General features: G+C 52.7%; 2 protein-coding genes and 1 long non-coding RNA gene across 28 annotated transcripts in view; 2 read left to right on the forward strand and 1 right to left on the reverse strand.

Moving 5' to 3' along the window:
- Positions 1 to 21,550, forward strand: part of DHX30 (DExH-box helicase 30) — a 30,578-nt gene extending 9,028 nt beyond the window's left edge. For 3 of the 10 annotated variants that reach the window (XM_019946681.3, XM_019946682.3, XM_019946684.2), the window contains 18 exons: positions 6,924 to 7,054; positions 7,689 to 7,799; positions 13,309 to 13,610; positions 14,079 to 14,199; positions 14,944 to 15,093; positions 17,076 to 17,228; positions 17,535 to 18,371; positions 18,617 to 18,692; positions 18,779 to 18,883; positions 19,145 to 19,443; positions 19,518 to 19,724; positions 19,808 to 19,889; positions 19,960 to 20,153; positions 20,275 to 20,434; positions 20,549 to 20,706; positions 20,799 to 20,902; positions 20,979 to 21,118; positions 21,224 to 21,550. In XM_019946681.3, the coding sequence (XP_019802240.1) occupies positions 6,924 to 7,054; positions 7,689 to 7,799; positions 13,309 to 13,610; positions 14,079 to 14,199; positions 14,944 to 15,093; positions 17,076 to 17,228; positions 17,535 to 18,371; positions 18,617 to 18,692; positions 18,779 to 18,883; positions 19,145 to 19,443; positions 19,518 to 19,724; positions 19,808 to 19,889; positions 19,960 to 20,153; positions 20,275 to 20,434; positions 20,549 to 20,706; positions 20,799 to 20,902; positions 20,979 to 21,118; positions 21,224 to 21,477 (3,584 nt within the window). In that variant the 3' untranslated portion in view covers positions 21,478 to 21,550. Of the gene's footprint in view, positions 1 to 996; positions 1,026 to 2,927; positions 5,122 to 6,923; positions 7,055 to 7,688; positions 7,800 to 13,308; positions 13,611 to 14,078; positions 14,200 to 14,943; positions 15,094 to 17,075; positions 17,229 to 17,534; positions 18,372 to 18,616; positions 18,693 to 18,778; positions 18,884 to 19,144; positions 19,444 to 19,517; positions 19,725 to 19,807; positions 19,890 to 19,959; positions 20,154 to 20,274; positions 20,435 to 20,548; positions 20,707 to 20,798; positions 20,903 to 20,978; positions 21,119 to 21,223 lie in introns of those variants that run through there. The other 7 variants (XM_019946676.3, XM_019946678.3, XM_019946686.3 and 4 more) reach the window with 6 other exon arrangements.
- Positions 7,806 to 13,011, forward strand: LOC141279769 (uncharacterized). Its single transcript, XR_012334613.1, has 2 exons — positions 7,806 to 8,080; positions 10,414 to 13,011. It is a non-coding gene; the product is annotated as an uncharacterized lncRNA (long non-coding RNA).
- A 1,269-nt stretch (positions 21,551 to 22,819) lies between the features above and the next one.
- Positions 22,820 to 24,367, reverse strand: part of MAP4 (microtubule associated protein 4) — a 169,696-nt gene continuing 168,148 nt past the window's right edge. For 16 of the 17 annotated variants that reach the window (XM_033864843.2, XM_073811106.1, XM_033864849.2 and 13 more), the window contains one exon: positions 22,820 to 24,300. In XM_033864843.2, coding sequence (XP_033720734.1) covers positions 24,293 to 24,300 — 8 coding nt within the window. In that variant the 3' untranslated portion in view covers positions 22,820 to 24,292. The remainder of the gene's footprint in view (positions 24,301 to 24,367) is intronic. The other variant, XM_033864844.2, reaches the window with a different exon arrangement.

Raw genomic sequence — 24,367 nt, forward strand, 5'->3', positions numbered from 1 at the left:
GGGTTAGCAGAGCTCTCGGAGCCCTCAGGGAGACATCATTTGGAAAGGTCTGGGTTATTTCATGATGCTGGCCGCTTGGCTTAGACCCTGCAGTCTCATCGGGCCTCCTGGTGTGACCAGGAATAAAGCCTAGGCTCAGTCTGGGTGTCTGGCACCAGTGTGGAGAATCAGAGGGCTTGGACCTTCTAGGCAGTCTCTGGCTCAGGTGCCTCAGAAAGTTCAGGGCACTTGCAGCAGGGCCAGAACAGAGAGCCTGACTCGGCCTAGTGCCCTCCATCTTGGAGGCTTTGGGGATGCCCGACAAATCACTTCCCTATCTCCCCCAGCACCTCAAAGCACTTTACTGACATTAGAATCTGTCTCTCAGTCCATTTGGCAAGGTAGGCTGTCCTTTTGATTGGGGAGAATGTCAGAGCTCCCTGACAGGTGACAGCTGACCTCAGATCCCACTGGTACCCAGGGATGGGGCCAGTAATAGGACCCAGGGAAGCATCTCTGCCCGTGAGTGTCTCTTCTCTTCCCTCAGACTTAGATCTTTTCCAGGTCTGCTAAGACCAGTGCTCCTGATGGCCTCTTGTCCTGACAGCTGCTCTTCCCAACTCCATGGGCCACCTGTTCACACGCCTCCCTCAGTTTTTTAGTGGAAGAACACTATTATAGTTCATAGAGTCTTTGCCTTATTTGGAGACAGCATGTCCACTTTAGGCTCTGTCTGTAAAGTGCTTTGAAGGTCAAGAGCTCAGGAAGGGTGTGGGGAACACACAGCACCTCAGTTTCTGCAGCACACACTGCTGCCGTGTTCCCATGTGGTTTCTACATGCACTGCCCTCCTGCCGCAGTGGCCCTGACTGTAGACAGCAGTATAGAAATAAGTACTTCTGGCCCCTGTGACCATTTGACTTAGGTATTAAAGAAATGCCACCCCCTACCGTTGCCAAAACAAGAGTTGATTGCCCTTTTTTCTTTCTTTCTTAAAATGCCCTGTAACTCGAAAAGGCTGAACGTTAACATTTCCAACATGGCAGGTGAGTGGCTCTGAGAGTGTCAGATGTGCTTTGGCTAAGCTTAAAGATGGTTAGTTGGGATTAACCAGGCAGCATGGCTAGGCAGTGCCTCCTTGAGCACATGCAGAGGAGAAGGCCGCTGCTCTTGGGAGGGGCAGCGGCTCCCTGTGAGGCAGCCCAACAGACCTGCACTGTCTTCCCCAGGGGAAGACAGACACCCCCCTCCCCCTGCCCCCCAGCCTGATTGTCTCCTCACAGCTCCACCTCCAGAAGGTATCTGGGTGTATGCATCTTTGCCTTCTCTTTCTTTTTTAAGCTATAAAGCCTTCTTGCCTCTGTTCCTTTATCACAGAAGCAACAATCTCTTAGTCCACGTGACTCTTGGACCTTTCTGCCATGCTTTCTGATTCCCTGCAGGCTTTGCTGGTACCTCTGTCCAGAAGAAGGAGGTGCAGGGCAGAAACAATCTCTCTGGTGTTCAAATAGGAAAACAATGCTCAGAAAATAGTGGCCACTTAAATAGGTTTCAGTGCCCATCAGAGTCAGATTTGGAATTGGAAAAAAATATCACCTCCTTTCCTAATCTACCCTTCCCTCTACGGCCAACCTCTTACCAAGGCCACATTCCAAAGTAAAGGGTGAATAAATTAAGAAACTTGCCCCCAACCGTCCCCTGCGAATCTTCCCCACCCGTGCAGATCTGAGATGTAGAGCAACTAGAAAGCAACATGGGTAACACGCCTTCTGGCAGGATTCTGGGGACCACAGGACTGGTCCTATCCATTCCCTGATATAGACGTGTCACCTCTTGGTGTGGTGGTTTACCTCAAGGGACCTTGGGGCTATACATACATGGATGGGAGAGACGTGAGAATGTGTCGGGTGGTCAGGGTGGCCACCCAGCCCCTGTAGGTCCCCTTACCTTTCTTTTTCTTCTTTCTTTTTTTTTGTTCCCCTTACCTTTCTTGTTGCCGGCCAGGTGGACCATTTCTTGCCATTTTGACCATCCATAAAATATCTAACTGTGATTAAGTTGACAGAATTTTGGCTGAGATGTCTGGTTTTTTCAGCTGTCAGTGGTCCCTCTCACTTCCCCTCCACAAGTTCTCTGGTCTGCCCAAAGTCCATACTGTCTTGGGCTTCCTCCTGTTGCTTTTTCCTGGGGCCTCCAAAGTTTAGAATCCTAAAACATCCTCCTGTGTATTCAGCAGATCCTTTAACCTTAATTCCATGCTTCTAGATGTCATTGTTTAGCACTTTGAGTACCAGACATTGTGCTTGATCCAGAAGTGATGGCGAGATCTCTGAGCCAGTAAACCCTTCCTTTTTTCAGAACTTCCCTCCTTTTTCACAGGCAGAGGAGTCAACTTTCTCTCCCCAAAGAATGGAGAGTGGAAGAGAAAGCTTAATGTTGGTGGAAAGGAACCAGGGGCATGCCTGAGCCTCTTTAACTTTCTTCAAGGTCCTCTAAAGCAGGAGTCAGCAAACTTTCTTTAAGGATCAGAGAGTACACATTCCAGCCTTTGCAGGCCATATGGTTTCCCTTGCAGCTCCTTAACTCTGCCATTATAGCATGAAAGCAGTAATAGATAATACAGAAACAAGTGAGTATGGCTATGTTCCAATAAAACTTTGTTTTTAAAAACAGGCAGTGGGTGGGTTTGGTCTTCAGGCTACATTTTGGCCACCCCTGCTCTAGACCAATGGGGAGATCACAGGACCAGAATGGTTCCAAGAGCTGGTCTAAGAGTTGCCCTCATTTTACAAAAGGCAATGAGGTCTGCAGAGGTGAAATATATGCTCAAGGTGACACCAGCTGTTAGAACCCAGATGAAGTAAATGAAATAGGAAAAGAGCGTTCAGAGAACCAACTAGTTGTTTGGCATCACCTTACCTTTTTTTTTTTTTACATAAAATCTCAAATATCTGTTTGAAATATGTTTTCTAAAATAGAGAAAATAGTATAGTAAATCCCTATGTACCTATCACCTGGCTTGAACAATGAACAGCTCATGGACAATCTTACTTTGTGTGTATCTTTCCCCTTTGGCCTCTTTGGAAGCAAATCCATGAAATCATAGCATTTCAACCTTAGCCTAAGTGGCTGTCAGAGCAGAGTGCTATTCTGAGGGCTTCCTGAAACACCAAGATAGACCCAGGCCCTGCTTTGCAGATGAGGTTTAGGCTATTGCCTCCTTCAGCTTTCAGACACCATAATTTTCAAAATTTGGCCTCAGCTACTGCTGCCACTCCCAGGCTTGCTAAGCTTCTGGATTCTTTTGAGGGAATTTGGGCTGCTAACAATCCTTGAAAAGTACTCCTGAAGCTGGGTGGATGCCTTAGGTTTTGGCAAATTAAAGTGCCACTTGGCCAAATTCAAAGCCTTTGTAAATCATGTTCTGCCCCAAGGGTCTTGCCATCCCTATATGGATGATCTGGGTAGGGGTGTTTGACATGGATGGTGATGTCCCTTTGTGACGTCAGACCATTGCTGCCAGGGCCACCTTCCCTTTTTTGCCCTTTTCTGGTTAAAAACCCACTGAGGAGGGAATGGAGGAGCAGGAGTTGAAGCTGCCCCATTTTGCTCTGGCTCTGCTTCTAAGGGACCTGTCCCCTGTTGTCTCAGATCTCAGAGGGCAGAGGCATCTCTATCAGAGCACTCTGCAAAGCCCCCTTCCAAACATTCCCATTTTATATTAACCACAGTCATACCAAATGAGTAGAGCAGGTTTGTCCTAATTTCCCCCAGTGATAAAATGGCCCAAGGTTCACAGCTGACATGTGGTAGACTTGGGGCTAAGCCCAAGTGTTAGGACTCAAATCCCATGTTCTTGCCATAGGCCAGCAGTTCTGAATGTGATCCCAGACCAGCAACCTCAGTATTATCTGGAAACTTGTTAAACATGCAGATCTTGGGCCCTATTCCAGACCTAATGACTAAGAAACTCTGGGAGGGTGGCTCCCAGTAATGTTTTAACTAGCTCTTCAGGAGATCATCGGAATCACATCTAGAATTATAACACAAGCAACAAACAGCCCCCCACTGCCAGCTGCACCCCAAGTGCACTGCCAACCTCTGACCAAGGCCTCCTTCCAAGGGATTGAGACCTTGAGGCCCTTGCTGTCACTGCCGCTGCCCCAACATGCAGATCCAGTCTGATTCCCACCTGACCCCAAACCCTGCTCCTCAGTGCCAGAAGAGGAAGAGGAATGAGCCTGGCCAGAGCCCAGGTGTAGTAGTTTGGAAGCAGAGTCCCATCTGGCTTTCAAACGAGCACAGAACAGCAGCTTCAGACTTTCACTGCTGGAACAGCTCAATTCTTGGGCATAGTGTCCAAGTTGGGTACTTTACATCTTTGACTCCAGCTCTGGAGAGTAAACCTGGTTTGCTTATGTTCAAGAGGTCTTCCCTGTCCTGGCTCCAGATTCTTCACCAGGTTTACTTTGTAAGCCATTAAATGAGGTGGCTGTGCCCCAGCTTAGCAATGATCTTATGCTCTGCTGGCCGGGAGTGCAGGCCAATTTGCAAAGGCATGTGGGAGGTATTTACCTGCAATGGGTGGGACCTAGAGGGAACTTCAAGTTCATTTCCTTGGATGGACATTAAGCTGAGGCCTGTACTATTTCCCAAGAAGCCCCACTCTCTCTTCCTGCCTCAGCTTCAGATGACGAGTCTGTGGGTTGGATTTACTGGGGGAGTGGTTTCGGCAGGGTTCCAGCCTTGGTCTGGTCGGCCCACCGGTTGACTGGAGCGTGCAGCGCTGGAGGCCCTGGGCTGCGTGGGGCGGGAGCCATGTCGCCTCGGTCCCGGGTCCGCCCATCCGGCAGGGGGCGCGCGGCGCCCGGGCCGCTCGCTCCTGCCCTTCTGCCCTGTCCCTGCCGGGCTCCGGAGTCGCGGGGGCGGGCGGGAGCGAGATGGCGGCCGCCAGGGGACTCATGGCGCTGGCCGCCGGCGTCTCTCCGCGCCTGCGGCCGCTGGCTCCCTACACCCCCGGGCGACAGGGACGCCCGCGCGGCCTCTCGACAGGCTGCATCCGCCCCGACCGCACGAAGGCGGCCGCTGAGGCGGGGGCGGCCCCCGACGGGCCTGAGGAAGGCGACGGAAGCATGGTGAACGGTGAGGGCAGGGGCAGCCAGGCTGCGACGCCCTTGAGTTCGGGGGATGACAGAGCTAGGGGCGCGGGCTGGGGTCGGGCCCTCTCTTGTATGGCTGAGACCACCATTCAGTGGCGGGCCGCAGCCCTGCTGTTGTAAAGCTCACACGGTTCAGGCCCAAATGGTCCCCAAGCGCGGAGGTTCTGGGACTGGAGCGCTTGCACCTGGCAACAATAGGTGATAGGTGTGTACCACAAGGGAGTTGGGGGAAAACAGGTAAACGTCCAGTTCCTGCCAGGTCCGTGGTCAAGGGTTAGAGCATCAAGGTTAAGCACATCCTCGCTGTTGTGAGAAAGGCAAAGAGCTCAAAATACATCTGAGACTTCAGAATCTCGAATAGAGACAGAATGATTGCTCTAGTGGACCCCAGCGCGGCGCCTCCTGAATGGTGCAGGAAATGAAACTGGTAAGAGCATCCATGCCCATCAAGGATGGACAGAGAGAGCCAGCCTCTGCCCTATAGAGCTGGAGGGGGTACCAGGGCACGTCTGCTGTTATATGTGTGTCTAGTGGGCTACTTAAAGTTGGGTCCTCCTGTGGGATGGAACCCCTTTGAGTCTACTTACATATTGTTTCTCGACTACTCGACTCTCAGTTGCTTTACAAGTTAACATTTAGAGGGAGACAGGGCCAGGCAGAATCCTCCCTCTTGGCCAGATGACACAGGAGTCTGCTCCAAGGAAATAGCCTCAACCCAGGCAGCAGAGTTAAAGCAGAACCCCTGGAGGAGCTTTTTCAAAATACAGACTTGCCTAACATCATTGCCATTCCCAGGTGCCCTGTGGGGATCAGGGTGGGCAGTGCTGTGAAGAAGCTCCCCAGGTGACTTATGATTGATGCATGCAGGTGCACAGGTGCATATATGTACCCCCTACAAAATTACTTTTTGTAGCTGAATTATAATGCTAGAGACTGTGGGTGGAGAATGAAAAGGCTTCCCATCCCTTCTGCTGGTCTCTGACTCTGCATCTCTTGAAGGTCCACTCTGGTGCTTTGGGGCTCTTCCTTTAGTTTTCAGCCACTCTCAGCAGGCTTCTTCATGGTCTAAGTCCTGTGTTTGGCACAAGCTGCTTCTAGGTGGACATCTCACCCATTTGTGCTCTGGGATTGATCCAAAGTGCAAGAAACCTCTCACGGTGTTTGATGCATCCCGCCTCCACTTGGTTCACTGCAGTGAACTCCCAGGAGGAATAGCTCATGCCCATGTCTAAGCTAAGGAGGTCTCTAATCAGTGTCCCTACACATAATCTGGCTCTGGGGTGGCCTTTTGCACGGTGTTGAGGTAGAGTTGAGAACTGGGGCCTGGTATTCAGACTCCACGGCCAACCCTCCCTGTTATGTGTCTGTTATTTTAGGAGGGGCCTTGCATTGTCGTGAACTCCACTGTGTGTGTGTGGTCGATTTTGTTTTTTGTTTAGTGCGTTCTTTCAGACATCAGATTGGGGGCGTTGTTGCCATGTAGGCTTCTGTAGCTGATGTGTTAAGTTGGGAGCTTGGGTGGCGAAGAGGATCCTGGCTGGTTCCCCTCTGTGGTGTGGGGGGCGTTGGCCCTTCTCTTTCAGGAGATGATCGTGCATTGGCTCTAGCCCCACTGTCCCCTGTAAACCCTGAAGTCATTCTCCCTCCTTTTTAAGATGCTCCTGGGTGGTTTGGGATCATGAGCCAACATCCTCAGTATCCAGTCCAGGGTTGTCCTGATACACACCCCATGGAGTTTTTAGAAGAAAAAGCACAACTATAATGCTTTTGTTCTTATTCTCTTAGCTTCTAGGGACCTATTAAAAGAGTTTCCACAGCCCAAAAATCTTCTCAACAGTGTGATTGGAAGAGCCCTTGGCATCTCACATGCAAAAGACAAATTGGTCTACGTGCACACAAATGGACCAAAGAAAAAGGTAACTCTGCTGGTGGCAAGGAGACATGTTGGTCTGATTCTCTGGAAGGAGACTGGCTGCTCTTTTCTCTCTCAGAGTTCTTGTCAGGGAGGCCATAGAGTGGGTTTTCTGAATTGAGAATGGTCAGCAGAGAATCTCAGAGCAAAGCTAAATCTGGAGAAGAGCCTGGTTTAGGGAAGGGGAACATGGGCAAGTGAAGTGAGACGTTCCCATCTTGTGTAAGATAGGCCTCTGTACTGGGCCCTGGATTTGGTCCCTTCCAACTAACTGGAACTGTAGAGGGTTAGAGCTGATGATAATTCCTGCTCCCAGAGTCTTGTAGGTCCTGGGACCCACAGGAAGCATGTAGGCAAACCATTCTGAATGAAAATTTTTAAGGATAAAGATGGGTCCCACCTTGCCCTCTGGCTAGAACATGGCACTTTCAAGAAGCAAAACAGCTTGAGGTGGGACAGTGGCTTGAGGGTGGGGGAGTCTGAGCCTTCCAAGGAGTTAATGATGGGATTGGGGTTCTGTCTTGCACTCAGGCCTGCTGCTGTGAGGTCTACAGCTTTGCTGTTGATTCTCCATGTGGTTTGTTATAACTTTGTAGTCTAGAGAGGCAAGGGTCCTGATTCTCTCTTCTCTTCCTCAGAAAGTCACCCTCCACATAAAGTGGCCCAAGAGTGTGGAGGTAGAAGGCTATGGCAGCAAGAAGATCGACGCTGAGAGGCAGGCTGCGGCTGCGGCCTGCCAGCTGTTCAAGGTGACCCTCCCCTAGTGAAGACCATGCAGACCTCCCTCCTGAGAACTGCTTGAAGTGACGGTTTTCCTGGTGTCAGCTGCACCTAGGTTTAGGTTGGCAGGGTGTTCAAACCACTCACCTGTCCTAAGCCCTTCCCACCTTGTGGTTCCTTTTTTGCTTCAGCCAGTGACGGAATAGATTAATATTATTTTCTTGCCACTGTAGTTATCTACTTTCTGTGGTTTCAAAAACCACAGAGAAGAACCCCTTTATGGAGAACACTCCCTCTGTACAGCACCATGGTGAGACTTCTATTTTGGTTTCTGTTTTTCTTTCCCTGTTATTTCATGTATTTAGGTTTTTCCTTGTAGCCACATAGTCCTCTCTTACTTACAATGGAAGAATAATAGTCACTTCTCTCACTTCCCAGTGGTTGGACGTGGGTTGCTTTCAGTTTTTGATTGCGCAGCATTTCCTATACCTTCATTGTTGCTCCCAGCCTTTCTTTCGATCCCTAATTGGCTCCCTTCATGGCTGTGCCAACCTTGAATCTTCCTCACATTCCTAGGTCTTTGCTCTTGACAAGGACAAAGCTGTATTCCTTCAGCTTCTCTCCCGCTCATGGTCTACAGACCTTCATTGTCACTGCTTCTCCTGGGTCTGAGGAGGCAAGGTCCCTTTTCCTGTCCTGGGCTCCCACACGACCCTTCTCTTTTCTGTGTCCTCTCTGTCTCCTCCATCTTGTCTCCCACGCTTTTATTTAATTTTCAGATCTTTCCTCATCTGATTCTTTTCTGTAAGAGTCAAAAATTCTTCAGTGTTTGGGAATTCCCTGGCGGTCCAGTGGTTAGGATGCCACACTTTCATTGCCGAGGACACAGGTTCGATCCTTGGTTGGGGGAACTAGGATCCCGCAAGCGGTGCGGCACAGCCAAAAAAAATTCTTCAGCGTTGTAATCCCTTCCCCAGGCCCTGCTTCCCTGCACACAGCTCTCCGTGCTTGTGGTTTGCATTCTTTCCACTCCAGCATCACAGCCCATGCCATGGTTGCTGGTTCCCTTCACATCCTCATAGCGTCTGGTGATTGTTGGCTGACTGGGGCAGCTTTGCCAGGCTCACCAGCCTCCCCTCAGTCCTTGCTCTGCTTGAATGGTCTGTGGCTTTGGCACTGCGGGGCATTTTTTCTTCAGCCCCTGGGTTATACCTGCTTTCCTTGTCTCTGGGTCACTCTAGGCTCCTCTTCCTCTCCCACTCTCTATAAACATCTTTTTCTGTACTCCTTCTGCCTGGGGAAATCTTCTCTCTCAGAAATTCAACCATCCTTTCTGTGTTTAATGTCTTGGAAACCTCCGTCTCCCTTAGAGCACCTCTACCTCAGGGGTTCTCAATTTCGGGGGGATTTTGCACCCCAGGGGACATTTGGTAATGTCTAGAGACATTTTTGGCAGCCACAAGGAGAAGAGTGCTACCTGGTATGACGCCAGGGATGCTGCTAAACGTCCCACAATGCACAGGCCAGCCCCTCACAACAAAGAATTACCTGGTCCAAAATGTCTATAGTGCCGAGGGTGAGGATGCTTTTCTGCCTGGATGTAGAAGGCACTTTAAACTGAGACCATGTGCAGCAAGTTGTGATCACATTCCTCCCCAGCCCGTTCTCTGTTCTCTATCTATGCTCATGGCCTTTTTTGTTTGTATGTTTGTTTAATTGTGGTAAAATACACAAAATATAAAATTTAGCATCTTAGCCACTTTTAAGTGTACAGTTCAGTAGTATTAAGTGCAGCCACGTTGTTGAGCACCCAGTCTCTAGAACTTCTTCATCCTGGAAAACTGAATCTCTATACCCAGTAAACAACTCCCCATCCTGCCTTCCCCCCAGCCCCTGGCAGCCACCATCCTACTCTCTATTTCTGCGAATTTGACTACTCGTCACATAAGTGAAATCATACAGTGTCCTTTTGTGACTGGTTTATGTCACTTAGCATAATGTCCTCAAGGTTCATTCATGTTGTAGCAAGTGTCAGAGTTTCTCTCTTTGTAAAGGCCAGTAATATTCAATTGTATGTATATATCACATTTTGTTTATCCATTCATCCATTGATGGACTCTTGGGTCCACTTTTTGGCCATTGTGAAATAAGGCTGCAGTGAACAAATACCTCTTCGAGACCCTGCTTTTAATCCCCAGAATTGGAATTGCTAGATCATATGGTAATTCTGTTCTTAATTTTTTGAGGAACTGCCACACTGTTTCCATAGTGTACTATTATACATTCCCACCAACGGTGCACAAGTGTTCTAATTTCTCCACAGCCTCACTAACACTTGTTACTTTCTTTCATTTTATTTATTTATTTGATAGTAGTCATCCTAATGGGTATGAGTTGGTATCTCATTGTGGTTTTGATTTGCATTTTCCTAATGATTAGTGATGTTGAGCATCTTTTCTTGTGCTTATTGGCCATTTATGTATTTTCTTTGTAGAAATGTCTTTTTAAGTCCTTTGCCCACTTTTTAGCCACATCGTTTTGTTGTTGAATTATGGGAGTTCTTTATATATTCTGGAGAGTGTAGCCCATTCATTCCTTAATATTTGTACTCAAATTTGCTCATCTTTTTTCCTCCCAAACTAGATGTTTCTTAAGCATTGCCCTCAGGCTTGTTGTGAGGTGCTGACAGCACAAAGGTGACTGAGGGTGCTCTTGGGGCAGCCACAGCCCAGAGAGGAAGCACCCACATGAGGGGAGAGGTGCACCTCAGCCTCCTGAATAAAGCAGGCTATTCTTAAAGAGTGAGTAGAAGTTTTCCAGGAACAGGGATGGAGAGGGCACTCCAGATAGAGGGCGCAGAGACATGGAACCAGGGTGCGCGCGAGCAACTAGCGGATTGTGAACGTGGGTCTGAGTGCTTGGCGATGGTGCGAACAGGTGGGCAGGAGCCAGAACACCAAGCCCTTAGGTGTCTCAGGTAGGAGTCTTGATTGATCCTGTGGATGCTAGGTCTGCTGACTGGTGGTAATTGGTGGAATGACAGAGCTGAGTTTGCCTTTAGGAATAGTCCCCAAAAGCAGTGGGGTCAGGCAAGACCAGAGACGGGGGCACAGGATAGGTGAGAATGCCAGTAGCAGCAGTGCAGGAGCTTTCTTCTGGGGTTATTAAAAAGCTGGAAAAGACAGTGACTGGTCAGATGGAGGAAGGAGGAAGAGCGGGTTGGTGGGGAAGCATGAGCCAGCACGGGGAGCCCTGGAGGGGAAGCGGGTTGGGTGGGTGTTCATCATCAGGAACACCTCATGGCCTTGTGTGTGGGGGGCTGTGAGTGGGAGGCAGGGAGGTAAAGCATGCTGGTGTCCTGGGGAAGGCCAAGGGCGAGGGTGCTGTATGTGTTTCCTGTATAATCAGATCGTCCTTGTAAGCAGGCGGTGACGTGACGCAGAAGCATGGAGGCTGAGCCTTGGGCCAGGCACCCGTACTGCCCTGCCCTGAGTGGCTGTGCTTTCATGCATGTGGATGTGTGTGGCGTGCCCTTTTCACATTCTCTGTCACAGAATCCTACTGTTATGCATCTGTTCTTCCACACAGATTTGACAATTTGTCAAGTGCCCAAAAAGTCTATCCAGACTTTGATTGGAGTTATGTTACATGGGTTAACTTAGGAGGCTTTTGTCTCTTTACTCAAAGAAGTTTCATATCAGGAACTCCCATATTTTGTGTCCTTTTACCAAGTTTTATACTTTTAAAAAATATGTAAATTTATTTCTTTAAGTTCATCTTAGGTAGGCTATGGTTATTGTTGCTGTTGTGAATAGAATTTTCCTGATTACATTTTATTTTTTTTTTTAGATTTTTTTGATGTGGACCATTTTTAAAGTCTTTATTGAATTTGTTACAATATTGCTTCTGCTTTATGTTTTGGTTTTTTGGCTGCGAGGCATGTGGGATCTTAGCTCCCTTACCAGGGATCAAACCCACACCCCCTGCATTGGAAGGCAAAGTCTTAACCACTGGACCTCCAGGGAAGTCCCTTCCTGATTACTTTTTTTTTTTAACATCTTTATTGGAGTATAATTGCTTTACAATGTTGTGTTAGTTTCTGCTGTATAACACAGTGAATCAGCTATATGTATACACATATCCCCGTATCTCCTCCCCCTTGCGTCTCCCTTCCACCGTCCCTATCCCACCACTCTAGGTGGACACAAAGCACTGAGCTGATCTCCCTGTGCTATGTGGCTGCTTCCCACTAGCTACCTGATTACATTTTAAATTACAGTTGGTTCTTTCAGAAATCTGAGGAGAGAATTGTTGTTTTTTAAAGATTTAATTTTATTTATTTTTGGCTGTGTTGGGTCTTCGTTGCTGCGCACGGGCTTTCTCTAGTTGTGATGAGCGGGGGCTACTCCTTGTTGCAGTGCATGGGCTTCTCCTTGTGGTGGCTTCTCTTGTTGCGGAGCACGGGCTCTAGGTGTGCGGGCTTCAGTCGTTGTAGCACATGGGCTCAGTAGTTGTGGCTCTTGGGCTCTAGAGCGCCGGCTCGTGGGCTTATTTGCTCCACGGCATGTAGGATCTTCCCAGACCAGGGATCGAACCTGTGTCCCCTGCATTGGCAGGCAGGTTCTTAACCACTGAGCCACCAGGGAAGTCCCTGAGGGGAGAGTTTTAAGAAGCGAGTGGTCACTCCTCGGCTTGTCACGAGTCAGGTGTGGCTGAAGCCGCGCTGTGGAGCAGTGCCTGGATTCTGGCACCTGCCATCTACTGTCACATGGCTGTAATGTCTGAAACCCTCTTGATGCGCCTGGCTTACCCGTGTTGTCTTTACCACTCCCAACTTGAATTTCTTGACCTTGTGCTCTATTCACGTGCTACTCCTGTTCTTCTAGCTTCTTATTTTTTTGTTCTTTAGACTCTGTTTTTCTGCATTTTTCTTCTGCCTCTTAGATTTTTAGCTTCTTGAGGGCAGAGATCAGGTCTCATCCCTCCTGATGGTGCCCAGGGTGGCAAGCATGTTGCTTTGTACATGCTAGAGACTCGGCAAATGTCTTATTTGATTTTCTCTAGAAAAGAATAAAACTGTAATATATTTTAAAATAATATTTTTGTATAACTGGCTTTAAAAACGTTTGGTGTTATTTCTAGAGTATGTTCCCAGCATAGGATTCTTGTGTCAGAGGTATAGCTGTTTTATGGTGTAGACAACATATATCCTAATTGCTACACTCACTGAAGCTTTCTAGATCACTTTGTGAATGCATCTGCTTCTTGTTGCCCTGTGGGTTTTTCTTTGTTTTGTTTTGTTTCTTTGGTCTTTTGTCTTAATAGCTATAAGAATTTACCTTGTCATTTTCATCTGTTGAAGCTAGACATGTTAAGTGCTCTCTCTGTGCCCAGTTCTGGACTAGGGCCTGAGGTGAGTAGACAGGTGAAAAAGCATGGCTCCCACACATGAGGGACTTACGGTGTAACCGGGCAGGTTCCGAGCAGCCTGAGGTGTGAGGGTGGTATGGGCCCTCACAACGCCCCTTTTTTCCCCAGGGCTGGGGTCTGCTGGGTCCCCGGAATGAGCTGTTTGATGCAGCCAAATACCGCGTGCTAGCCGATCGCTTTGGCTCTCCGGCTGACAGCTGGTGGCGCCCAGAACCCACCATGCCACCTACTTCCTGGCGGCAGCTGAATCCTGAGAGCATCCGGCCAGGGGGACCTGGGGGCTTATCCCGCTCCTTGGGCCGGGAGGAAGAGGAGGATGAGGAGGAAGAGCTAGAAGAGGGGACCATTGATGTCACTGAATTTCTGTCTATGGCCCAGCAGGACTCCCACACCCCACTCAGGGATTCGAGGTACAGCCAGGGGCAGGGAATGCAGGGGAAGCTGGCTGCACCTTGACATGGGGTGGGGCGTGTTCCCAGGGAGTCTCCTCTGAGATGGGAGGGCCCCTGCCCCACATCTCAGTCCGCGTCTCTGTTATTCATTGGTATATCTACCTGTTCTTGGGGAAAGCCACTTGTGGCCATGTACTGTATGGCTGGGCTTTTGCGAAACAGCAGCACGGACCCTCTCTCCAGCTCACACTTGGGTCCTTCAGAGGCCCAGTAACTACTCTGCCTGCCCACTGCCCCTACCCTCCTATCTGTTTGGGGGAACTGAGGGAGCGCCAGGTGTGCTTTGTGTCTGTGAGAGGATCACAGGCCAAGTGGAAATGCCCCAGCCTCCTGCAACTATGCAGTATCCTAGCCCCTGGGTCTCAGAGCAGGTGAAATTGGCCCAGGAAGAGAGTGCTTTTTCACCTAAACTTTTGGTCCTCCCAGGGGGGGTTCCTTTGAAATGACAGATGACGACAGTGCTATTAGGGCTCTGACCCAGTTTCCGCTTCCCAAGAACCTTCTGGCCAAGGTGATTCAGATAGCGACATCGTCCTCCACAGCCAAGGTGAGCTGGGTCTCCTATAAGTGTGTGTGAGACTGGGGAGCTGTCTTGGTCAAGTCTGGTTTTCCTCCAGACCAGGTGGGAGGGACACTACGTACGGGAGGGCCGAAGATGCCCGTTCTCCAAGCCCAGCCTGGGCCAGCTGGGGGAACTCCAGGTCCTTGGAGGGTTGAAGCAGCAGGGACAGATTGGAAGTCAGAACACTGGAGCACAGGGAGGGGGCTGGGGACTGTAGGAGTGGAAGACCTATATCTGTTCAAGGGTTGCGGGCAGGAAAGGAGGGTTTGGGGAGGGGGTGGCTGACTTGCTGAGGTTTTCATCTTTGTTGTCAGGCTGAGGGGCTTTGGTTAAGCAGAGCTTCTCTCCAGGTGCAAGGCCTTTTTGATCCCCCAGGATGTGCTTAGTTTTTAGCTTGTGTTGACAGCTTCAACCTGCAGCTACCATCATACCTGTTTGCTTTGAAAGTGCTGAGAGGACAGTGGACTAGGAGGGCAGGTAGTGGCATTGCCCAGATGCCATTTCCTGCTGTGAAATCATGGTACCACAGGAGAAGCAAGGCCAGGATCTGGGAGCTGCAGCCCCACAGGGCTGGCTTCTGCCTGTTCAGTGGCACTTCTTTTGTGGCTGATGCTTGGTACCTGCTCAGATGGGGGTTAAATCCATCTCTGTGTCCCTTGATATTCTGCGAACTCCTGGATGTTTTCATTCCCTAACTTTCTGTAACCATCTCTCTTGCCCTTTGTGCAGAACCTCATGCAGTTCCATACTGTGGGCACCAAGACCAAGCTGTCCACCCTCACCCTACTCTGGCCCTGTCCCATGACCTTTGTCGCCAAAGGGCGTCGCAAAGCAGAGGCAGAGAATAAGGCGGCAGCCCTGGCTTGTAAGAAACTGAAGGTGAGTGCAAGGTCCCTGGTGTGATGCATGAGATGTCTTGGAGCTCCCTGCTACCCTTGGCAAATGGTCCACTTTTCCAGGAAATGAAATCTACCACTGCCAGGCTTTTGGCCTGGGCACATAAGTATCTGGTGTCCCAGCCTTGCTCGTCAGGCTGTGGGGTGCTGTTTCCAGGGCTTCTCCACAGTCCCTGTGGAGGTGCTTTGCCCGTGAGCTCAGCCGTTTCAGCACTGTTGGCTGGAACCTGGGTGAAGCCAGGAGGAGACATGCTTATCATTCTGAATGGTATGGAGCTGGAGAAATGATGTCTTTGTTGAGGGACAGACTTGGTATCTAGAAAGATCTTGATAACTTGGGCTTTGTGGCCAAAACAAACCACGCAACGTTCATCTAGGATGAATATTGAAGGGATCAACATCCAGGTGAAGGCAGTGGGGCTTACAGCTAGCAATCATTTTGAAGCGGCTTTGGAGGTCAGCTGATAGCCCAGTTGTGGGAGTTACCTGAACCCGTGGGGGTCTGGTTTGCAGAATAAGAGAGGAAGGAGGCCCTGTTTTACTCTGAATGGTCGGATATACCTTTGGTGTACATTTGGTTCTGGGAACTGAATTTTAGATAGAGCTGATAGTGAGGGGTACCAAGATCCTGGAGAACTGAAGAGGGATGGGTTCAGGTAAGTGGTGAGAGGGAATGGATGTGTCATTACCTGTGGCTAAAGAGGACAGAACTAGGGCTAACTGGGAGAACTTCGAGGAAGTCTAAATTTTAATTTGATAGACAAAAACAGTGATGAACTTGAGAACTCTTGTTTTAGGAGGGTATTTCCACTGTCCTGGGAGTATTTAATTCAAATTTGTGAAAACTAACGTTGGAATAAGATTGCACCTGTCACCACTGTTCAGTCTGCTAATGTCCACATTTGTCCCCCAAAAAATCACTTTTCGTTGACTGGTTTTATTAAGCAACCATTACAGATTGAAACTGAAAAATAAATGCATTGACAAAAAACAAAAACAAACAGACAAAAAAGTGATGAGAAGACGACCCTCAGCATGTTAGAGGCCTGTCTCAGGAAGGAGCAAGCTTCTAGGTGGCAGCAGTGTTCTGAGAGCAGCTGACTGCCCACGGTCAGAGAGGCTGTAGGTAAATTCTCACAGTCCTGGGAAAGGACAGAGGGCTCCCCTGCAGCAAGGTGGCCCTGTTGGCACCTCTTCTGTTCTGGCACGAGGAGGCTGGGGAAGGGGATTGGTCCCTGTGCAGGTAGACTTCTTAAAGGAGGGAGTGTTTGCTCTGGGTTTTGGAGGGTGTGCGGAATCCGGACATGAAAGACTATAGGGGAAAATGACTGGTTTTCCACATTTGCCCAATGTGTTGGAATGCTTTGTCTTATTTCTGGTGGGTGGCTTTGGGCATATAGGGAAATAAAACAGAGAGTTTCCCTTCCAGTGGTTTATTTTATCAAGGTGCATAAGTATGTATTTCCGGGAACTTCCGTGTATGTTTGTACGGTGGACTGGGTGTCATGCAGAGACAGGTGGAGGTGTGGCAGCTGGACGTGAAATGTGGCAGGGGTGGGCGGGCAGCGAAGGCACAGGAGCCTGCGACTGGGTTCCGGGGTGGCTCAGGGCCTGGCCCGCCTATCTCAGTTGGGGATTCACGGAGGTGAGCCTGGGCTGCTGTGGGGACTCCGGCTGCTCGGGCAGAGGATTCTCTGCGGTGCCCGTCTGTGCGGGTCGGGGCTGTAACACTCAGACACGCCAGGTCTGGTTTTGCTTGAATCATTTTTAACTTTTTTTTTTTTTTTTGGTGGAGACCTAACATTTTCCTGGTTCCTAATTTCTCCCTCCTGCACCATATTGGCCCAAACCCAAAAATGTCTTAGAAAAGAGGTGGCTCTGCACGACTTCTCTAAAGCTCCTGAGCAGGTCTGGGCCAGTTATGGGGAGACAGGCATAGACCAGCCTCCCGTGTTCCCTCTGCAGAGCCTGGGCCTGGTGGACCGGAACAACGAGCCGCTCACCCACGCCATGTATAACTTGGCCTCCTTGCGCGAGCTGGGTGAGACCCAGCGCCGGCCGTGTACCATCCAGGTGCCTGAACCCATCCTCCGCAAGATAGAGACCTTCCTAAACCACGTAAGAGAATCCCCACATTCCTCTTCACCTGCCCGCCTTCATCTACCCAGACCAAAAGCTTTCACCTGCAGCAGGCGGTAGTGACTCCCCGCTTTCCCCACTGGGGATGGAGCCTGGGCACACTTTTGCCCTGAGCAGTCCTGTCTTGCCCACGAGGGTCCCAGGGCAGTTGAGGACTGAGTCCTGCCCGGCGGGTGGGCCATAGCTTCTGGCCAAGGTGAATTGTGTGGAGGGGCTGGCTGGCTGTGGGTAAATGAGAAGAAGCTATTTCTCTTCACCATTTTGTTTGCCTCTCCCGTCCTCCAGTACCCCATGGACAGTTCATGGATCTCCCCAGAGCTCCGGCTGCAGAGTGATGACATCTTGCCCTTGGGCAAGGACTCGGGGCCGCTGGGTGACCCTATCACAGGCAAGCCCTACATGCCCCTGTCAGAAACAGAGGAGCTGCGTCTGAGCCAGAGCCTGCTGGAGCTGTGGCGGCGGCGAGGGCCGGTCTGGCAGGAGGCCCCCCAGCTCCCTGTGGACCCTCATCGGGACACCATCCTCAGTGCCATCGAGCAGCACCCGGTGGTGGTCATCGCCGGGGACACGGGCTGTGGGAAGACCACGCGCATCCCCCAGCTGCTGCTGGAGCGCTACGTGACCGAGGGCCGAGGTGCTCGCTGCAACGTGATCATCACTCAGCCGCGCCGCATCTCGGCTGTGTCCGTGGCACAGCGGGTCAGCCACGAACTGGGCCCCTCCCTGCGCCGGAACGTGGGCTTCCAGGTGCGGTTGGAAAGCAAGCCTCCAGCCCGAGGTGGGGCTCTGCTGTTCTGTACCGTGGGCATCCTGCTACGGAAGCTGCAGAGCAACCCCAGCCTGGAGGGCGTGAGCCATGTAATCGTGGACGAGGTGCACGAGCGGGACGTGAACACGGACTTCCTGCTGATTCTGCTCAAGGGCCTGCAGCGGCTCAACCCGGCCCTGCGGCTGGTGCTCATGAGTGCCACAGGTGATAACGAGCGCTTCTCCCGCTACTTTGGTGGCTGCCCTGTCATCAAGGTGCCCGGCTTCATGTACCCTGTCAAGGAGCACTACCTGGAGGATATCCTGGCCAAGCTGGGCAAGCACCAGTACCCACACCGGCATCGGCACCACGAGGTGAGGGGATACGCCCGCCCCGTCCTGCCCACGGCTCCTGGCCTTTTCTCCATGGATTCCCCTCCTCCTTCCCAAGCCTTGGTTTCCTTGCTAGAAATGGGAATGATCAGGCCTTCTTGACAAGGGTGTGGTGAGGGTTGGAGGTGATGTGTCACGTGCCTTGACCTCACCGAGTCGTGGTGGCCGTGTCCTGTGCACGACCCCTGGCCCCGGGGCTGTGACTGGCCTCTCTTCCCCCACCCCAGTCTGAGGATGAATGCGCTCTCGATTTGGACCTCGTGACTGATCTGGTTCTGCACATTGATGCCCGCGGGGAACCAGGTGGGTGCTTTCTTCTCTGCCCCGTGCCCACCCTGCTCTCCCATCTGCCGGGAGCCACTAGCTCATGCCTGCAGGGCCCTTTACAGGTGGGATCCTCTGCTTCCTGCCTGGGTGGCAGGAGATCAAAGGAGTGCAGCAACGCCTCCAGGAGGCCCTGGGCATGCATGAGAGCAAGTACCTCATCCTGCCAGGTGAGAGCATGTGTGCAAGGATGGTGGCCCCTAACACCAGGCTTGCCCTCTGTCCTGGGGAGTGACTCACCTGGGGCTCAGGGCCTTGGGTTTCTTAATAGGCTGCACTACTTTTTTGCTGGCTTTGTGACCTCTACTGGGCATATTACTGATCTGGACTTCAGTTTCATCAAAATAGGGTCAAAATCCCTGCCTGCCCTCATATGGGGAGGTTTTGGCTGGAGCAGTGCCCGTGACCAGTGTGTTCTTGCTGCCCACCAGTGCACTCCAACATCCCCATGATGGACCAGAAGGCCATATTCCAGCAGCCTCCCGTTGGCGTGCGCAAGATTGTCTTGGCCACCAACATTGCTGAGACCTCCATCACAATCAATGACATTGTGCACGTGGTGGACAGCGGTCTGCACAAGGAGGAACGCTACGACCTGAAGACCAAGGTGGCACCCATCTCCTGGCCCTGCCCCAGCCCAGATCTACCCTGGGCCTGTGTGTCTGGAGAAGGCCACACCTGTGGGATCTCCCTGTCCCTGCTGTGGGGGGCAGTTGAGGAGCTGAGTGAGGTGAAGGCCAGGCGCAGGGGAGCATGGAGGAAGGCGTGTGGTCTGTGTGGCTGCTCACCTGCCCCCTCCCCCAGGTGTCCTGCCTGGAGACCGTGTGGGTGTCACGAGCCAACGTGATCCAGCGCCGGGGCCGGGCGGGCCGCTGCCAGTCAGGCTTTGCCTACCACCTGTTCCCGCGGAGCCGGCTGGAGAAGATGGCCCCTTTCCAGGTGCCGGAGATCCTGCGCACGCCCCTTGAGAACCTGGTGCTGCAAGCCAAGATCCACATGCCAGAGAAGACGGTGCGGCAGAGGTGGGCGGAGTGGGCCCTGGGAACGTGCAGGTGGGGTGCGGGCTAACAGGCTCTGCCTCGTTCGTGCTGTAGGCAGTGGAGTTCCTCTCCAAGGCCGTGGACAGTCCAAACATCAAGGCGGTGGACGAGGCCGTGATCTTGCTCCAGGAGATCGGTGAGTGGTGCAGGGCTGGGCCGGGCTGCGGAATGGCTGTCAGGGGCGGGACTGACGGCTGAGCTTGCAGGGGTGCTGGACCAGCGGGAGTACCTGACCACTCTGGGGCAGCGCCTGGCCCACATCTCCACTGACCCACGGCTGGCCAAGGCCATAGTGTTGGCTGCCATCTTCCGTTGCCTGCACCCGCTGCTAGTGGTCGTTTCCTGCCTCACCCGGGACCCCTTCAGCAGCAGCCTGCAGAACCGGGCGGAGGTGGACAAGGTCAGACCCAATGCCTTTGCGTGGCCCTCTGTTCTCCCTTCCGGCCCTCCGCTCCCTTCGGTCCCGAGGTGGCTTCCTCTGGTCCCTGCCCTGTGACCCTGGCACCCGCCTCCCCTCCCAGGTGAAGGCACTGTTGAGCCACGACAGTGGCAGCGACCACCTGGCGTTCGTGCGGGCTGTGTCTGGCTGGGAGGAGGTGCTGCGCTGGCAGGACCGCAGCTCTCGTGAGAACTACCTGGAGGAAAACCTGCTCTATGCGCCCAGCCTGCGCTTCATCCACGGTCAGCGGGTCCCGAGCTGCCCTGAGTCCCTCCACCCTTCCCACTCGTACTGGGCCGGTGCACAGTGAGCTGTGAACCAGGGGCCCTAGGTTCACCCTGACTTTGCCTCCCCAGGACTCATCAAGCAGTTCTCAGAGAACATTTATGAGGCTTTCCTGGTGGGGAAGCCCTCGGACTGCACCCTGGCCTCTGCCCAGTGCAACGAGTACAGTGAGGAGGAAGAGCTGGTGAAGGGTGTGCTGATGGCGGGTCTCTACCCCAACCTCATCCAGGTGCTGCCCTGGGGAGGGGGCTCCAGGCCATGACCTCTCCTTCCATCCCAGCTCCTTGCTCAACCCACCCACCTTCTCCTTCATCCTTGCAGGTGAGGCAGGGCAAGGTGACCCGGCAGGGCAAGTTCAAGCCCAACAGTGTCACGTATAGGACCAAATCCGGCAACATCTTGCTGCACAAGTCGACCATTAACAGGTGGGGGACTGTCAGGCTGGGGCAGGGCAGCTCGGGTGGTTCAGCAAGGGGCCTCACCCAGCTCTTTGTTCCCTAGGGAGGCCACACGGCTACGGAGCCGATGGCTGACGTATTTCATGGCTGTTAAGTCCAACGGCAGCGTCTTTGTCCGGGACTCCTCCCAGGTGCACCCACTAGCTGTGCTGCTACTCACCGACGGGGACGTCCACATCCGTGGTGGGTACCTGCACACCTCCTGCCCCACCGCTTCTCCGGCTGCTCTGCCTCCTCAGGGGTCCGGCCTCACTCACCCGGGCTCCCCGCGTCTCTCCCTTCCTCTAGATGATGGGCGCCGGGCCACCATCTCCCTTAGTGACAGCGACCTGCTGCGGCTGGAGGGCGACTCACGCACTGTGCGGCTGCTGCGGGAGCTGCGCCGGGCCCTGGGCCGCATGGTGGAGCGGAGCCTGCGCAGCGAGTTGGCTGCACTGCCGCCCTGCGTGCAGGAGGAGCACGGGCAGCTGCTTGCGCTGCTGGCGGAGCTGCTGCGCGGGCCCTGTGGCAGCTTTGATGTGCGCAAGACAGCTGACGACTAAGCCCCGTCTCCGCTGGGGCCATGTACAGAGTGCAAATGTTTATTTAAAATAAAGTTCTATTTATCCCTTGTGAGCATCGCTATCCGCTGGGGCTCCCCAAACCAAGAGGAAGAGTGAAGGCTCAGAAGGGAGGGCCCCAAAGTCTTAGGAGAGCAAGGGGCTTAGAACCCAGCCCTCAGGAGCTTGAACCACTCATGCGGGTTCTTGGCTTGTGCTGCTTGGCCCAGTCTAGTCGTCTTTGTCACAGCCGCGGTGGGAGGCAGTGTCCTTGCGCGTGCAGCAGGGCTCGCAGCCTGGATCCTCTCTGGCTGGCTGTCACTTGCTAACCCAGGCAAATGGGGGAGGGAGAAGTTCCACAAGCAGCCTTAACCTTTGGTCACAGCCACAGATTCACAGACGAGGGGCTGAGGTCAAGACTGCACGCTGCACCCCAGTCCCTCAATGCGAGGGGACAAGCTGGGGGCTGTGGGGGCCTCGGATGCTGAAGACGTAGACAACCAGGACGTATACAGAAGACAGGGCCTGCGTGGTGGGACATACGAGCTTTATTTGTTCTGGAAATCATAACAACAATCACAGATCAACATGGTTAACGGCTGAGCCATAAGCAAATGGGGAAGTACAGAAACGTTCCAGCCCCAACAGCTGCAGAATAGAACACAGCACACAGGGCCTCTGGTCCCACCTGTCAGGGCGGCCTTCTCAGCTTCTCTGGCTTGTGGGACCCTTCAAGGGAGCTGTGCCCAAACCACCTTTCAGAACACTGACCACTCCAGCGCCCCCTAGAGTGCTCTCCGCCGGGGTCACCTCTCCCACCCCTACCTTTGGCCAACGGAGTAAAAGGACCGAGAGCTTGTTGTCCACCCCAGCATCAACACAGGTGCAGGTACCTTTAGGCCCAGCACTGTCACCCCACTGCATCTGGCACCCCACCTCCCACTGCGTTCTCCCAGTTTCATCTCACCCTTTCTTGCAGACAAAACACGGATGCCCTGATGTCCCTGGCGCCGTTGAAGCACTGTGTGGACAGTTTCTGGCCCTGGGAGTGCTTTTTCCACAAGACCCCTGCAATTTCTTGGTATGTGCTTGGGGAGCTGGGGAGATGGTGTCGAACCTCCCTGGAGAAAATGCTACCTCAGAAAGGGAGAGCACCTGCCCAGCCCAGACACCCTCCCTCTACATGGACTTCAAATCTGATCCTAGGTCAACAGCTCCCACCTTCTCAGCGCCAAGGGATGCCAGAGGAGGAGGTGGGGAGTGTGAGGGGCCAAGTCTGCACTGCAGAAAATGCTCTTCCAGAGGAGAAGCCTTGGAGACTCCCAGGCCATTTCACTGCAAACTGTTACGTTTTAATCCTTTATTAGAAACCATGCAAACTTTAATACAAAAAGTACAAGTGCAATAAGAATCTTCGTGTCAATACAATTCCCGGGACTTATCATTGCAGCCATCCCAAGACCAGGCCTAACCAGGACACACCCCTTAGGCTGGCCTCTCCTCTCCTCTCTCCCCTCTCCAGTCAGGCCGTAAGGGAGCCTGGATGGCCCATCTCATGTACTTATTTTTAAATTTCCAGACTTGATTCCCCACTATCCACATGAGTTCTGAACACATCAGGCTCCCTGGCAACTGAGGGCTCGAGTGTCCTAGGTTGGAGGCTAGGAGGAATTTGACCTCCATGGCCCTTTCCAGCCCGACCTTGTCTCCCACCAGATCCCAGGGAATGAGACAGACATAGATGCCAAAACCAGCCTCTTGGTTAGAAAAGAAAAGCAGCATACACACAAAATGCCAGAACCACCAGTCCACACTCTGACCAGCCCCTAGCGGTCCCTGCCTGCCCTCTAGCCCACAGCCCCCCACTGCACCTGCCCTGCCCACACCACCTCCGGGGCCGGGGCCCCAAGCTGCCCAAGGCAGGGCAGCCTCCAATGCCTCACCTCCCAGCTGGAGGCTTCAGGATCTCCCTTCCCTGTTTCCTTTAACACCTACCAACGACTTTCATTCAGACATGGCTTCAACCTGCAAAACTACTCCACCGGTTTTCAGGTTATTAAAAAAAAAGATAAAAGTGTGACAGCAGCTAGGTAGGTATGGGAAGCAGCGGGGACAGGCAGCATTGCCCCTGACTAACTTGGGGGAGGGCAGCAAGAGGTGCCTGGTGCCACCTGTGAGGTGGGCACCACTGTGGGGTCAAAGGAAGAGGCAGTGGCTTAGCAGGCTTCAGGGTACGCAGTTAGCACCCAGCCATCACGGGGACGTCCACTTCCACTCTTCCCTCCAGATGGACCAGCGAGGAGGGAGGGTATGTCAGTTTCTCTTGGGTTTGGTCCAAAAAAACCAAACAAAGAGGAGGTTGGACTCCGGTTCCCCCCACCCAGATCCCAGGAGGTCCTGAACTAGCCTCCCCTACCCCACTTTCCACCCAACCTTCTCCGCGGAGCAGCGGCGCAATGGTGAGGACGGGGGAGCCAAGCAGGGAGCCGGGTCTGGGGCCGGGAGTGGAGGGAGCACGGGGGTGGGGCTGCTGCCACCCTGGGCAAGTGAGGCAGGAGGGAGGGAGGGAGGGAGGGGCCTAGAGGGCAGCCCGGGAGAGGGAGCTAGGGGCCCAGGTGCCTGAGCTGGGGCCGCCAGGGAAGTGGAGGGGGGCGGGAGACAATGTCGGCCCCGTGGTCGGTGCGGGCCCTGGCGTTTGCCCGGAACGTCAGCCTGTAGGTCTCAATCTGCAGTGACACAGGAGGAGGGAAGGGAGAAGGTGACGGGGGAGACAAGAAGGGGAACACGGGGGACGGAAGACGAGACCAGAATGTCATCATTAGATGCCTGGAAAATAAAAGGTTGCTTCGTTAAAATTCAGGCCACACTCCGGTAGGAAAACAAAGGAGTTTCA

The sequence above is a fragment of the Tursiops truncatus genome, chromosome 10, assembly GCF_011762595.2.
Source record: "Tursiops truncatus isolate mTurTru1 chromosome 10, mTurTru1.mat.Y, whole genome shotgun sequence".
NCBI classification, from domain to species: Eukaryota; Metazoa; Chordata; class Mammalia; order Artiodactyla; family Delphinidae; genus Tursiops; species Tursiops truncatus.